Genomic DNA, 16,950 nt, shown 5'->3' on the forward strand with positions numbered 1-16,950 from the left:
GGTTTCTTTCGAGCTATTTGTTTAATTAAAAACATTCTGAAAAGAGAGAGAAGTAGCACTCAGATTCATTGGTGTTTCCAAGAACATGACTAAATTACTGTTCCTTGTAGTTACCATGGTATTAGTCCTTGTATATTTGTGGGATTTTACCTTTGTTTCCATTTGAGGACAGGAGGAATTGCTCTTCAGTTATATGTACTGTACATTATTTTCAAATATACATGCGTGAGATCCACATTTTAATCTAACAATCTAATACACTCATTACTTTATGTGGCTAGTTTTCAAACAAAGAGCACTGAAAACTCATTGCTATTTGGTACAGAATGTGAGTTCTGTTGGCTTAATCATATTTACCGAGGGTTTGCTGAAAAGTAAGAGTTTCTTAACACTCTAGAAATATTGAAAATGTTGCAAAATGGACAATTCTCAATAATTTAATTTGTGAAACGTGTTCCAAAAATACAAAATGCTTTTCCAAGTTAAAATCTATTTGTTTGTTTTTAAAAAAAATCCCCTAGTCTTTTTGTATCCAATATCTGTTTTGATTTAAATCCAATGTTGATGCACGCAAACTCTATACTGAACTATATAGGTCAAAATTTTTCAGTCCTTAACTCAGACAAGTCCCATTGCCTTCAACAGGAATCTTCTGTAATTAAGGACTTCAAGATTTAGCTCTATAGGAACATAATACCTTTATTTTTCTCCACTCTGTAAAAACACTTAAGGGGGGAAGGGAGAGGAAGAAAAATGCATGGATGAACTTTGCATTAAATTGCAACCTGCAAAAATGACATACCCTTTGTGCTAATAAGTAGTGAATCTTACATATGTCCTATCAACTATAGTCTGCTACAATATCACAAACAAGCAGAAGTCTTGTCCAGTTGCAAGTAAATCTATTCCAGAAATCATGTACCATCCTGCTATGTTTGATCAGTTATTTTTTTTAAAAGCTCTGAAATGCTCTACAAGTAATATTTGCAGCTACTTCAGATATAGGCAGTGTCTCTGACTTTATCAAATTCTGAGCATTCTTGTAAATCAACTTTTTCACCTCAAATTAAAATTAATGTGTGCAGGAAGGGGCTAAGCCTATGAATCCCATAGCTTTGCAGCAGAAGAGACCTTACATGACTTTATGGGACCAGAGCAACTGTCTTTATTTTATGGTGATTCTCCCATGCAGAGATAACCAAGACAAAATCTCCCAGCAACTGTGGAATAGGTCTCAATAAAAGAAGGTGGCTTGGATTGGTCTGGATTTAGACATCTCCAGTTGCATCATGGCTAACCAGCACCAGTGGGTGTTGCCTTGAGCCCTAGGGAATGGGAGAAACTTTGAAAGGGACGTAAGAGTGAAGAACCCATATCAAATGTTTGACCTCTGTTTCTTGCTTGAATGCTGTCTAGCTTTCAATGCCAAGGGAGAACAGTAAAGGTTCCATTATATTAGAATTATTAATAAACATTGTTTACACTACAAATTCAGCTGAATTTAGTAAGAATCTTGTATTTAAAATGAATAGCAGTCAGGGGAATTCTTCAAGGTTTTTCTTTTTCAGGCAACTACGTATTAAAATTCTTCATTGATTTCTGTGATGATAAAAGGTAACGTGGCCTCTATAATTTGAGATGAAATTGACCATGTCCTCCTTCACTTTTTCATGTTCACTATCCCAAGAAGTGTGAAAACACAGTCATCTTCACCACTAATGGCAACACTTAAAGATAGAGGTATCCAACCCAGTACACCAAGTTAAACAGCAGGAATGATGTTGGAAAAAAGACCCTGGAATAGGAGTCCAGTTCTAAGATGTCTATGTGAATCCGTCCTCTCCTCCATGAGCCAGATTTACATTCTTCATAACAGCAGAAAAAGCTCTGGCAGTCTTTCCCATCCAGACACTCATAGACACAAGTGTCTTCAAATTCTTGCCAGTACATGGCATTGTTCAATGTGATGACTGTAGGCGGCGGTCTTATATCAAGTACAGAATAGTTCTGGGGAGAAGGAAAAAAAAAAGAAAATATTTGAAAAGCTGCCTTGGATTGTGAAGATAGCAATCTGTAAACAGCTGACAAACTAGCCCATAGATTCTAGAGATGTGCTGAGCATGCACAACTGACACTTTTGGATTTAGGATCAATGTCACTGCCTTTGCAAATAGGTTTCCATAGAGTAAATTGGATATACAGTCACCAGTCAAGTTAATTCTGGGTGTGTATTCTTCACAGATGTTTCAAGGCCTATTATCCATTAGGTACCTAATTTTCATATTTAAAGTGTGTGTTTAAACTACCAGCATATTACAACATGATCATCAAAATCATCTCTTTCTAAAGTTACAATTAAGAATGGTGTCAAAACTGTAATTAGAGCAGGCATATGGGCACATCAGTTATTTTATGGGGCAACCTTATCCCTATCAGCAAATAAAACTGCATTATTGCCACCTACGCTTATCACGAGTGAGACTAATCCCCCAAAATGAAAAAAAGTCAGCTGAGAGTGACTAGAGAAGAAAAGTGTTATCAGCACAGACTTTCAAATTAACATCACAGGATGCACACATATTTTAACTTTCTTTATAATAATAATATCAAAAATCTTCAAGGTTCTCTCTCTCTCTATCTCTACCTACATGGTAGGACTCATCTTTCTTCTATCTTGCCTTCTACCCATTCTCTTCTTAACACTTTAACTTCTCCACTGTCATGCCATTTTATTGTCATGCAGCCCTCTCCTGTAACAACCTCCTTTTCCCTAAGTATCAAATCTCTGCAAATCTCACCTCTTCTGAAATTAGTGGAAGCACTCTCGTTGACCTCTTTGATCTTTGCATCAGGCCCCAGAAGCACATGCCAAAATTCCCAAGGTATATATGAAATAAGTAAATTGGACAGTTTCTCCTTCCTTTTTCTTTCATCTCTCCCTTTTCCCTCCCCACAACCTCTTTGGATTTATTAATCTTTAATATTAACCCATCTCATTAAGAATGCAAGTTCCTTGGCATAAGACATTGTTGTCTTCACACTACCATGCATATCAATGTCTATAACAATAAAAATATGATACAGCATGGTCTCATGGAAATCCATTTTAGTTCTGCATTAAATATCACGTTACTAAAACACTATCATAACATTTGACTGCAGCTTTATCAGCTTGAAAATTATCACTTTGGCCTGGATCCAAAGGAAGTTACGCATTACAACACCCAGTATCACAATGCCTAGCTTGTAGGTGCCTAGAAAATCACAAACTGTGATCCACAAAGACTGAGTTAAGTGCTCAGGCTCTGTATACAATGAAAAGGGAGAGCTATGCACCTAACAATACAATGTGATCCACAAATGCCGGCACATGAGGTGAGGAGCTCCCGGAGCTAGCCAATGAGAAATGTGGATGAAAAGGCTGTGATCTAAACTCCATCTCTCTTATAGTGATAGATTCTTAAGTTCAGGCTGCAGGGAGGCACCTATCTCTGCTAGGGATCCATGAACAGCAACCTCTCTCCTGGAGTCAGGCAGCTTAGGCACTTGAGTCATTTCTTGTGAGAATGAGGTAGGTGTTTACCTCACTCTACACAAAACAAGGCAAAGGAAGGATGAGAGGTGATGCCCACCTTATAACTCTTAGCCCAGTGATTAAACCACGCATCTGCAAGACCCACATTTAATTCCCTCCTCTACCAGAGGGGGGCAGGATTTGTAGAGGGGTCTCCTACCTCTCAGGAATATGCCAAACCACTGAGCTACATACAGCCCCCAGCTAAAACCCCTCCAACGCATCATCAAGGATCTACAACCCATCCTGGACAATGATCCCACACTTTCACAGGCCTTGGGTGGCAGGCCAGTCCTTGCCCACAGACAACCTGCCAACCTGAAACATATTCTCACCAGTAACTGCACACCACACCATAATAACTCTAGCTCAGGAACCAATCCATGCAACAAACCTCAATGCCAACTCTGCCCACATATCTACACCAGTGACACCATCACAGGACCTAACCAGATCAGCCACACCATCACTGGTTCATTCACCTGCACATCCACCAATGTTATTTACGCCATCATATGCCAGCAATGCCCCTCTGCTATGTACATCGGCCAAACTGGACAGTCTCTACGGAAAAGGATAAATGGACACAAATCAGACATTAGGAATGGCAATATACAAAAACCTGTAGGAGAGCACTTCAACCTCCCTGGCCACACTATAGCAGACCTTAAGGTGGCCATCCTGCAGCAAAAAAACTTCAGGACCAGACTTCAAAGAGAAACTGCTGAGCTTCAGTTCATCTGCAAATTTGACACCATCAGCTCAGGATTGAACAAAGACTGTGAATGGCTTGCCAACTACAGAATCAGTTTCTCCTCTCTTGGTTTTCACACCTCAACTGCTAGAACAGGGTCTCATCCTCCCTGATTGAACTGACCTCGTTATCTCTAGCTTGCTTGCTAGCATATATATACCTGCCCCTGGATATTTCCACCACATGCATCTGAAGAAGTGGGTATTCACCCACGAAAGCTCATGCTCCAAAACGTCTGTTAGTCTATAAGGTGCCACAGGATTCTTTGCTGCTCTATTCCAGTGAGAGACCCAGAGTCCAGCCAGTCTCCTGCTCCAAGCACTCCTTAATTATTCAGACTCAATCATTCAAAAATGGCTGAACAAAATAATTTCAGGCATGGGATGTACAAAGTTCTCTAGGAGGAAGAGTAACTTTCCAAAAACAGAACAAAAACAAAAGATCAAAAAAGGAGGGGGAAATTTGAAAGCAAACTCTATTTAACAGTTTGATAGTCATTTATATATGTCTCATGGTAGTTTCTATGAGAACTATACATTCTCTTTTTTTTCATTTTTGTTAGTTTAACTTCATGATATAATTTGTATTCACAGCTTCCATATATTACTTTATAAAGCCGACATGGGTAAGAATAGGGCAGCAGGAGATGGCACATTTGGCCATCCTAGATCATTTGGAAAGAGTTTGTAGCCAGAGGCATTTATGTTCCTCTCCCAAAGCCAGAAAATAAACTGACCTTTTACCAAAAAAGAAGAAGAACATTCACAGTCAGGCTCAAGCATGACCTTGCATTGCAGCATCTTTCATGAATAATTTCAAACTGATGTCAACAATATGTGCATGCATCCATTTGTTGCTATTGAATAAAATAGTGTACTCACCATCATGTGACCAAAACTGACATCAGGTAGCTCAAATAAAGATAAGAGAATCATTCAGAAGAAAAAAAAATCTTTACTGTTTTATATTCATCTAGTTTTTAATAACGTTTCTTAGAATATCCCTTAACAAAGGCATGAAACTCCCACAAAACCTTTCATCCACCCAGAATTCTTTTTCACCCATTGACTTCATTTCTTTAGTAAATAATAGCAAAGCCGGCCTTCAATCTCATGTCACTTAGCAAACTGACATATTTTCCATCAAGACGTCTCCCTCGCATTAGCATTATTTCCTCATCTTGACATATACTCCTTAAACGTGTCCGTGTCATAACTGCCATATTTTCTGCATTCAGCCTTTCCACACCATTCTCTTTTCCATTTTCTCAAAGCCAGCTCACTTCTAGTATGCTATAGAATTCCTTTCGGTAGCACTCTTCTCATGTTGCCTTTCATATACACCATACATTTATAAGGACTGTTTTAGAAATTTAATGGCATTTTCACTGATTTGGCTCTTGGCTATCTATTAGTCTAGCTTGTCATCTTCCCCTATTATTCCCCCTTAGTCATCTTCCCCCATTATTCCTTTCTTTTATTCTCTTTCCACTTCATGACTTATTTGCTGAATCCTGTCTTCTCCTTCCTTCTTCCTCTTTTCCCTTGAGCTCTCTTTAATTCCATTCTTCTCAACCTCTCTCCTCTAATGCTTCACCTCTTTTATTTCAAATGAACATGTTTCCTTCCTCCAGCTTGGAAAAACCAAATTTCCCTCAACCTCTCTGACTCCTATCTACCACTAATAATTTTGAGTGGGTGAGTCGCTTCTACTCCCTCAGTTTCCTCTTCTCTAATTCTCTCTTTTATCTCTTGCCTTCTGAATTTGCACTTCACTTCACTGTAATGTCTCACAAAGTGAACAACAACATTCTCCTGGGAAAATATTTAAGAAGAGTTTATTTTAGACTTTTTGGAGGGGACTATTTTTATGTCACTCTGGCAGGTGCCTTTGCTGCCATGAGTCCAATTGTACTGGGCTCAGAGGGAAACATACGCTCTAAAAATGTTTTCTGAACCTAAAAATGACTGCTTTAAAGTTTACTATCTCATTTGCTTATAGAGTTAGGAACAAGTGTAGGTTCTCACTGGAGTGGTAGGGACCCTGGAATCAACTTTTCTGAGTAGTATAAAGCTCATGTTTCTAGACATGAAGAGCCATCAGATAACAGACTTCATAGCTAGTGTTTTTATGTATATGGAAAAGCTGTTAAAGATGCAGGACTGAACTTTGTCTGGCCTGGGCCATGCACAGGTATAATTTCAGACTGGGGGGAGAGAAGAAGAAGAAGGAATCATTTATGTGGCAGGTTGGGGTTAAACAAATCCAGGGGAGATGATTTCTTTTGAGGGGGCAGTTGATGCAATGAAAAGTGCATGATAAATTTATTTGTTAATAGATTCTGCAATCCATATTGTGATAGGGCAAAGCCAGATGGCTACAGTAAAGTAGTAAGGAACAGGTATGTTAGCCCCAGGCTAACCAAATCCCTACTACCATGATAACCAAATGGCAGTTGCTCCTGGTTAATCAAGACACCTGGGGCCAATTAAGATCTTTCTAGAAGGCAGTGGAGATAGCTACATTGATTGGGCCACCTGAAGCCAGCCAAGGGCTGACTGAGGCCTGGTCCACTACGCTGTTAAACCGATTTTAACAGCGTTAAATCGATTTAACGCTGCACCCGTCCACACTACACTGCTCTTTATATCAATTTAAAGGGCTCTTTAAATCGATTTCTGTACTCCTACAAAACAAGAGGAGTAACGCTAAAATCGATATTACTATATCGATTTAGGGTTAGTGTGGACGCAAATCGACGTTATTGGCCACATTATTTTACAGTAGCTACCCACAGTGCACCGCTCCAGAAATCGACGCTAGCCTCAGACCACGGACGCACACCACCGAATTAATGTGCCTAGTGTGGATGGGCACAATCGACTTTATAATATCTGTTCTATAAAATCGGTTTAAGCTAATTTGAATTTATCCTGTAGTGTAGACGTACCCTGAAACTAGTTAAAAGCCTCCCAGTTAGTCAGTGAGATTTGGGTGTGAGAAGCTGGGAGCAAGAGGTGTGAGGAGCTGAGAGTGTACTTCTGGAGGATTGAGGAATACAAGCATTATCAGACACCAAGAGGAAGGTCTTGTGGTGAGGCTAAAGAAGGTGTTTGGAGGAGGCCATGGGGAAGTAGCCCAGGGAGTTGTAGCTGTCATGCAGCTGTTACAGGAGGCACCATAGACAGCTGCGATCCACAGGGCCCTGGGCTGGAACCCAGAGTAGAGAGTGGGCCTGGGTTCCTCCCAGCTCCTGATCAGACACAGGAGGAGTTGACTCAGACTGTGGGTTTCACCAGAGAAGAAGATCAGTGAGGTGAGCAGATCTGCTAATAAGCGCAGGACCCACCAAGGTAGAGGAGGAACTTTGTCACAGTACACAGGGATATCACTTCTGCCACCACTCACGTTCACTTCAGCACCATCTCCATGTAACACTGATGCTCACATTCTTCATACCCACCACTTACTCTTTCTCTGTCATGTCCCCCAACCAGGCAAACATCCACCTTTCACTCTCTTAAGCCTCTGTACATTCAGACACATACCCTATTCATTTTCTGAAGCCCCACTCTTCACTTTCTGCACTTCCATACATATGTACTCACCCACCATTCACCCCTACTGCAACTTGTCATTCTCTGCTCTTCCTGTGATGTGCCCCAACCCCCCAATTCACCCCTCACCTTCTGTTCTAGATACCTCTGCTGCACCCCCTCAGTTCCTCATTCTCTCAGCTCAGGGGGCCTGTCTCCCTCTTTCCCCACTTTCACTACTTAAGACCTTATTCAAAAATCCTTTCAACTGGGGCTGGACAATGAATCTGTGCTACTTAAGTACCTCTAGATATTTTTTCAGTAGGGGAGCCACTTTCCTTTCCATTCACCTGCACAGCTGAAAGGCAGGGAAAAGAATAGAAGGAAGGACTGCTGCTGTGGAATGTATTGCATTTGGCAGCAACACGATTGACACCTACAGCAACTACTTTCCCACCTACTTGCTGGAGTTGATCTAGAATTGGGGAGGGACTAGGCAGGGTGGGTTGAGGTGTTATTTTTCAAAAGCATATGGGGGGACCATTGCCTTGACTGGCTGTGTGAGAGATTCCCTCTCAGTACTACACTCTATGCCCTTCATTAGTAATCTTAGGTGACCACATCTTACCGACTTTTTCTTCTTGGTACAGTTTGGCTTCTTGCAGCTTGAGTAGTAGTTGAGGGTTGCATACTCCATCAGAGCAGCAAAGACAAATAAAAAGCATACAGTCACAAACAGATCCATGGCAGTGACGTAGGAGACACGGGGTAAAGACTTTCTTGCAATGGTACTCAATGTTGTCATGGTCAATACAGTGGTAATACCTGCACACAGAAATTGCATTTAAATGTATACATATCATTTCTTAATAGAAAAGCAGAAACTTTGGAAACACACATGATAGGGGACTAGCATCCAACCAAGCAGTTACAGGAAACTGATCATCCCCATATAATATCAATGGATCACTGAATAGTGGTTAACATAAAACATTGAGTGAAAAATTAAATCCTCAGTAGAGTGGGTAGCCAGATGGTAAATATTTTGCACAAAACATTTCAAAACCAACAAAACATTTGCCTCTGGTATTCTTAATACCTCCCCCTGCCCCTGAAATTTCTACATCTTTCTTTTTTCAGTGCCCCTCTCCTGCCTTTCCCTCCCCATTCCCCTTTTCTTTCTCCTGTTTTAGTGGCAGGTGAGGGCTAAAAGGAGACTGAAAAGGGGGAGGGGGGCGGAAATACCTAAACCTGGAAAAATTGGGGTTTGGGTTTTTCAGTTAAAAACTGAAAAATATTGATAAATTTCTCACACAAAGTCAAAAAACCATTGTTTGTCAAAGGAAGTTTTGATTTCTTTTGACCAGCTGTAATTGTCAATAAGGATTTAGGTCCCAGTCTTGCAATTGGCAGCTTGCTGGCCAACTGTTGCTTCCATGCACATCCTCACTTGCTGAAGTCAATATCAATCAACAACAGCAGCAGTCTGCCCTGATGTTATCAATTTAAAGGATCAAGGCCTTAAGCCTTGAAATTCTCTCTCTGTCCCCATGTATGTAGCCTGGATGAAAATTGAGGCTTGTATGAACTGTTACTGTAATTTGAAGAAAGTGGCCAGTTTACAGGGGGGAATGTAATTTAAAGGACTTACCAGTATGCTGGAGTTCTGAGCAAGGGGTGGGGCTTCAACTGGAAGGGGCGGGACCTCAACCAGAAGGGGCGGGACCTTTAGAGCTGAGATTTAAAGGGCCCTGGGCTCCGGCTGCAGTAGTGGTGGCTGGGAGCCCCGGGCCCTTTAAATCATAGACTCATAGACTCTAGGACCGGAAGGGACCTCGAGAGGTCATAGAGTCCAGTCCCCTGCCTTCATGGCAGGACCAAATACTGTCTAGACCATCCCTAATAGATGGTCACTGCCAGAGCTATCAACTGCAGAGGTGGTTGGGAACCCCAGGGCTCAGGGGCAATTTAAAGGGTCCAGGGCTCTGGTCACCGCTACCGCAGTGGAGCCCTGGGCCCTTTAAATCACCGCTGGAACCCTGGGGATCCTGGCCACCTCTGCTACCCAGGGGCTCTGGCAGCGGGACTCTGGCAGCAATTTAAAGGACTCAGTGCTCCAGCCACTGCTGGGAACCTCAGGCCCTTTAAATTACTGTCTGGGGAAGCTGGTCTGGTATGGTGCACCAGGGTATACTGGCTTACTTTCACCTTTGCCAGTTTAGTTCAGAATCCATTCTTTCAAATATGGTATCTTGGATGGACAGACTAATATTTAATCTAATATGAATTATCTTGATGTAAAATATGCTGAAACCACACGAACTGGCTTGTACTGGAAGCTGTGGAAAGCTGTTTGTGTGTGTTGTTCATATTTGGAAGTGGCTCTGCCTGAGAAATAAAGACAAGGTTTCCATTTTTGGACTAGTACTGGCAATACTTTTTGGGGGGGAATCAAAGGCTTTTACAGAAAAATTAAAAATATAAACTCCTGGATGGCTTGGAAGAATTTAAAGTACCATTTGAACTACATCCCAAAAGATACACTTTAAAACAGCATAGGTATAAACAATGTTAACTGTTGTAGGAGCAGCAGTGATCTGCATGCTCTGTATGTCTATGCTGTGTATAACCCGTATGCACAAAAGGTCTGTTACACTTCTCCCCACTCCCTTATGTCTCCTCTCCCACTTTGAATACCTGTGAAGTGTCTTTCCCCCTCCACCTTCCTCCTGGAATGCTTGTGGGATGAATGGGCTGCTTGAACAGCTGGAAGATCAGAAGAGCTCCCAGGCTGACAAGCTGTCTGGGACTCTAATTAGGCAGCGCTCACACACCCAATGCATGGACACTGCATGGATACTGTCCAAGGTGGTGTGTGACCAGCCAGACATGGCCAAGTCATCTCTAGTCGCAGGCCATGAGGAGCAGGTCCTTAAAAGGGGGAAGGGGCCATATGGTCAGAAGTGCACTCACAAGCTTGTACCTCCTGTAAAGGCCCTTCACCCGGATCTCCTGGCCAGTGGTTCGCCGCATTGCATTTCATCGTGCCTCAGGAAAACTTACCTTCATCACACCATCCATTGCTGCGCTGTGGGATACTTACCTTGAAGGATCCTGACATCTCCAGTGCCATGCCTGTCCTGGGAGTATGAGAGTGTGAGTGTGACACCCCACCCCCTTCTTTTGGACTTAGATATCAGTATAATAGACATGCTGCTTTCTGCCAAACTCTAATGGGTCATTAGTCCTTCCTAAACTTACTAGCTGGCCCAATTTTGGGTAACTTTACTGGTGGAGAATGTGGGCAGCTTAGTGGAGGATTTGACCCAAGACTAGGGGTCCCCTGGTGTCCCCCGTAGTCTCTTGAATGGGTCCAGCTCAAGCCTGCATGAAAAAGTGGAAGGCTAGCAACCCACTGCAGGGAGAAAAGGATGTCACTGCTAAGTATGCCACTGTGGGGCAAGGGGAAGAAAAAGGCGAAGCAGCCTGAGCAAGAATACAGCCCACTTGGGGAGCTCCGCCACCGCCTGGGGTGTTGTTAGAATGGCTCCAAAAGAAAGAGGCAGACCCCTGGATGCCAGGGGTGGTTCCACCTGGGAGTACAATTCCTGAACTAGAGCTCATGTTGGATAAATATGTGCGTGTATATGGTCCCAATAAGGCAGGACTGGATCGTGCAGTCGCCTGGCTGCTGTGGCACACAGGCTGGCAATGGCAGGCAGCAAAGAGTCAGCTTGCCACTCAAGGACTGATGTAATGAGTTGGAGAAGGAATGGGATATGTGGAAGGCGCAGGTTCTGACTGCTAGTGCCCAGGCGCCTTCCCTCTCTGCAGCTGCAGTACAGGTCGTGACTGCAGAGGAGGAGTGGGAGCGGATGGAAACAGAGAATGCTGCTCTGAGCTAGTCCTGGAGGGTTCCACCCAGGAGAACAGGGTCTGGGGGGTTTATTCAGCCTGGGGTCGCTGCCATTGGGGTGAAAGCCCAGGGGGATGAGAGACCATACGATGATTGGGATGGGGATATCTGGTGTGATCCGGATCCCCCAGATCCAGACCCAGGATGGCCCAGACCGACAGTCTGGAGGGTGGTCTGAAACTATGGGCCTGCGCCCGCAGGAGGCAGGGCAACCCCAAATACTGGGCACACTGTGGCAGAGACCAAGTTGACTCCTGAGTAAACAACAGAGTTAGCAAAAATCTGCAAATTTGACACCATCAGCTCAGGATTAAACAAAGACTGTGAATGGCTTGCCAACTACAAAACCAGTTTCTCCTCCCTTGGTTTTCACACCTCAGCTACTAGAAGAGGGCCCCATCTTCCCTGATTGAACTAACCTCGTTATCTCTAGCCTGCTACTTGCTTGCATATATATACCTGCCCCTGGAAATTTCCACTGCATGCATCCGACAAAGTGGGTATTCACCCACAAAAGCTCGTGCTCCAATACGTTTTAGTCTATAAGGTGCCACAGGACTCTTTGCTTTTACAAAAAGCCTGGGTGGCCCCTCGCACTGCGGGTTCAGTAGGTGGGTCCGGGATATGGTGACCCTGTGTTGGGATCAGAGACTGAACCTAGGTGAGACTCGACGGGTGTTAAAAGCCGCGTCCAAGTTGGGAGGAGTTTTAGCAGGGGCATCTTGGCAGCAAGCCGGTCATGCCACACACAATAGTGTCTTTGATATGTTGGTGGGGATGGCGTCTGCTGTGGGGCCGCGTGTGTTGTTGGCAGAGTTTGTCTCAGCAGCTGCTGTGCCTGGGGAAGACCCCGTCTGGTTCGTAGAGAGACTGATTCTCCTGGCATGTTTGTGTGGCTGGGGTGTGGCTGCCACAGTGGGAGGGCAGGTACCCCTGACCATAGCTCAAATAGCCCTGCCTCTGGAGGAACTGAGGCTGATCGCCCAGGGTCTCCCAGTCCGAGTATATCAGGCGATTGGGAGGTGGAGAGCCAGGGAACCCGCGGATGTGGAAGTCTGGCTGGACGCAGTCCGGCAGGCGGCTCTCATCGCCCCGCCTGTGCCACAACCACAGGTGGGCAAGGCTTCTAAGGTGGTCGCAGAAACCCTGGGAAACCAGATCCTCAGTCTGGAAACTGCAGTGGGCAGTCCTGCCTGCGAAATAACCTCTGGCGGGTTTTGCTGGAACAGGGGGAGGACATGGACAATTGGCCTGGGAAACCCACTGGGGAGCTGATGCCCTGGTGTGTGCAGTTGGGGATACCTCATGTTGCAGGGGAGAAGAGGGGCATCCTGACCCTGTGAGAAGCAGCACCAGCCGGCTTGGATTGGCCAGCTCAAGTCCCTTAGGGGAGCCCACAGGAGGACAGATGCCTGGAGGACAGGTGGCGATGGGTAGCCACCCTGTCCCCTGATCGGGGGGACATCTAGTAGTCCGAATCAGGGTAGGAATGATAGGTACTCTCTGTGTGGCACTGGTGGATACTGGTGCAGCAGTTTCGCTTTTACTGTTTTTCCCCCTGAATGTGTGCAAGTTTGGCCAGCTGTGCTGGCTGCTTATGGGGGTCAGGAGGAGAGAGGAACATTGTTGTCAGCAACTAGGTGGGAGTTGGCAGATTTGGTGGCTAACCTCCCCTGGGTTCATTCGTGGATGGCAGGCAAAGTTATTCTGGGGATTGATCAGCTCAGAGAGCTCCGTTTGGTGGTAGATTGTGCCAATCGTTGCATGTGGCAGGTCCCCGCAGGGGATTGTGGGGAAGATCTACAAGGAGGGGTCTCTGGAGTGCTAACCCACTCTATGTTGGAGGTGGCAGCTGTGGAGGTTCTAGAGACAGATGAACGGAAAAATCGATTCCCAGGGTCTGGGCTATGGACAAATACAATTGCAGTCTCTGGAACGGGGAGCCCATTGTCATTCAGGGTCCCCAGTGCTGCCCCAGAAACAATACAAGTATCCTCCTGAGGCAGAGCAAGCTGTGGGTGAGATATTGGATGCCATGATAGACTAGGGAGTGGTTCATTTAAATACCTCTCCTTTCAACTCCCCCATCTGGCCAGTCCGCAAGGCAGATGGGAAGACCTGGCGACTAACTATATATTATGGTCAGATAAATGCTTGCACCCCACAGCGGGCTCCAGTGGTGGCAGACACAACCGCATTGTTGAAAAATATTCCGCCCGAGGCACAGTGGTTTTCAGTAATTGATTTAGCAAATTCCTTCTTCGCCCTGCCCCTGGCTCCAGAGATCCAAGAGCAATTTGTGTTTATCTTTCACAATACCCAGTATACGTTCATCCAGGTTCCCCAGGGATTCCACAGTTCCCCCATGCTAGCCCACCAAGCAGTGACTAGCACCCTAGACCCTCTCTGACTGGCCATGGGACCCTGGAGGGAAAATGGATACACCGCAGACAACTCAAAGGAGCAGGGCCTGCCGCAGTGGGAACACTGTGCTAATTTGTTTCTAAGCTTCTATCTTTCAGCCTTTGAACTGGAACATCAGGAGAGCTCGTACCAGCTGAAGAGTTATAGAGATACCATGGTTATAGTGTCATGATAAAGTCTGTGTTCAGTGTTCTGTGTTGCATGTTCTGTGTCTGTCTCTGGTTGGTGTCCTGTGCTAGCACTGGGTCCAGAGAGAGGGGGGGATACTACACTAGACAGGGTAAATGCCTTTTCCTCTCTCTACTTCCCTCATCTCCAAACAAATTATCAATCACATCCACCTCTGTCCAAAAGTCTTTGGTCCCCAATGCATCAAGTTTATTTTTTGTTAGGTTCTCTAATAATAATTTTGTTGTGGATTTTTTGATACATTTGTATTGTTAGTTACATTTTCTTGTATTGTTAATTCCACTTTCCTCTATGCACTCTGGTTCTACTTCCCCAAGCCCTGAAGGGTAGCTCATGGGCCCCCATAAACTAACATTTTGATGTACAGGTTAAGTATCAGCAATTTCACCAGGTTCTCTCTTACTGTGTATCTTCCAAATCTGTTTTACCTTGCATGACAACTCTGGTACTCCTACAAATCTTATTTGTTGTGTGTATTTAAAGGTTGGGGTTAACTTTTATTGTTTGATGGCTATTGCAGCATCAAACTTGGGCCTCATTTTGTTTGTCAATGTACCCAATTATTGTAATGCTGATGATTTTATTGTATTTCCAATTATTATAATTGTGATTGTTTGCATTTGTGTTTATATTATATCTGGTGTTCAGTCAACTGTAATGGTTTTAGTTATATTCACCTGGTTATGATTGTTTGATTTGCTTGCAACAGATCACCTGTGCTCTACAACGACAACAACTACGTATTGATCATATATCCAGGGGTGGAGTGTTGTAGGAGCAGCAGTGATCTGTATGCTCTGTATGTCTATGCTGTGTATAACCTGTATGCTCAAAAGGTCTGTTACACTTTCCACCTTCTTTTGTCTCCTTTTCCTCTTTGAATACCTGTGATTTTCCCCCTCCCCCTCTCTCCTGGAATGCTTGTGGGATGAATGGGCTGCTTGAACAGCTGGAAGATCAGAAGAGCTCCCAGGCTGACAAGGTGTCTGGGACTCTAATTAGGCAGCGCTCACACACCCAATGCATGGACACTGTCCGAGGTGGTGTGTGACCAGCCAGATGTGGCCAAGTCATCTCTAGTCACAGGCCATGAGGAGCGGGACCTTAAACGGGGAAGGTGCCATGTGCTCAGGAATGCACTCACAAGCTTGTACCTCCCGTAAAGGTTCTTCACCTGGACCTCCTGGCCAGTGGTTCACCGCATTGCATTTCATCATGCCTCAGGAAAACTTACCTTCATCACACCGTCCATTGCTGCGCTGTGGGACACTTACCTTGAAAGATCCTGACATCTCCAGTGCCATGCCTGTCCTGGGAGTATGAGAGTGTGAGTGCGACACCCCATCCCCTTCTTTTGAGCTTAACTGTCAGTATAATAGACATGCTGTTTTCTGCCAAACTCTGGTGAGTCATTAGACTCCCCTAAGCTTACTAGCTGGTCCAATTTCAGGTAACGTTACCTACAAACAAGAAGAGTAATGTTTTGCAGCAGCATGCAGCATTTGAAATATCAGTGGGGTGACAAAACCTAAGCCTCACAGTAAAATTACTGCCCACATACAGTACTCTTTTTGATATCGATACAGCAATGTCTATGGATTATGTTTACCTAACTTTACTCTTTTCTTCATAAAAGACTGACGGCACTTGATTTGTAGTGTTTGTTATGGACTAAAGTGATTCACAAGGATCCAATCCTCTTTCATATCATATTTAATAGCTATAAAACCACCGGGAGAGCTAGCAAGCTGAAGTACTAGCAGAATGTTTACACCACACAGCTCTACATCTCCTTTATGTCAAAGGGTAAATAATGCTATCTGTCAGGGGTCTAAAATGTGCCTCTGAGATCAGCATCAGGATAAAGAATACTTTGCTGAAGCTGAACCCAGATAAGCCTGAGGTGATGCTGATGGAAAGAAGGGAGTGCTCTGAAGAATTTTTATCTTCCAAACAGCCACTGAAAGCACTGGCTCTTAGGCCTTGGAGATACCTAGATACCCATATAATCATGGAGGCAAAAAGCTTCCACTTCTCGAAAGTCATGCCTGATCCTATCAGAGACAGATGTGGCCACAGTAATCCATGCACCTGTAACTCAACTACTATGCAGGGCCACTCAGAGGATTTAGGAGGCCTGGGGAAAAGCAATTTCAGGGGCCCTTCCATAAAAAAAAAAAGTTGCAATACTATAGAATACTATATTCTCATGGGACCCCTGTGGGGCCTGAGGCAAATTGCCCCACTTGCCCCCCCCCCGCCCCCCGGGCAGCCCTGCTACTATGGCTCAATTACTATGATTCTCTTTTTCAGGATATTGGACTTCCTACCCTGATACAGCTTCTGCTTGTTCAGAACACAAATACGTCCCTGCTCAGCAACACATCATAGCAGAGATTTGCACTGATTCCCCCATGAACCCACAGCCAGTCCATATTCTCTGTCTTGACTCACAAAGTTGTTCTTTGCTAACAGGGACACTGTATGTGTCTCTCTCTTTCCCTCTCTCTCTTACCACAGCCTTCAGTGATCACTATGTTCCACAGGCAGGGGCGGC

The 16,950-nt window shown here is 44.4% G+C and overlaps 1 protein-coding gene across 1 annotated transcript in view; it reads right to left on the bottom strand.

Moving 5' to 3' along the window:
* Positions 1-231: 231 nt before the first annotated feature.
* GABRG3 (gamma-aminobutyric acid type A receptor subunit gamma3) overlaps positions 232-16,950 on the bottom strand; it is a 575,769-nt gene continuing 559,050 nt past the window's right edge. The window contains exons 8-10 of the mRNA XM_050932184.1: positions 8,493-8,689; positions 5,210-5,239; positions 232-2,007 (exon numbers count right to left, since the gene is read on the bottom strand). Of these exons, the coding sequence (XP_050788141.1) occupies positions 1,729-2,007; positions 5,210-5,239; positions 8,493-8,689 (506 nt within the window). The 3' untranslated portion in view covers positions 232-1,728. The remainder of the gene's footprint in view (positions 2,008-5,209; positions 5,240-8,492; positions 8,690-16,950) is intronic.

This window comes from Gopherus flavomarginatus, chromosome 1 (genome assembly GCF_025201925.1).
Source record: "Gopherus flavomarginatus isolate rGopFla2 chromosome 1, rGopFla2.mat.asm, whole genome shotgun sequence".
NCBI classification, from domain to species: Eukaryota; Metazoa; Chordata; order Testudines; family Testudinidae; genus Gopherus; species Gopherus flavomarginatus.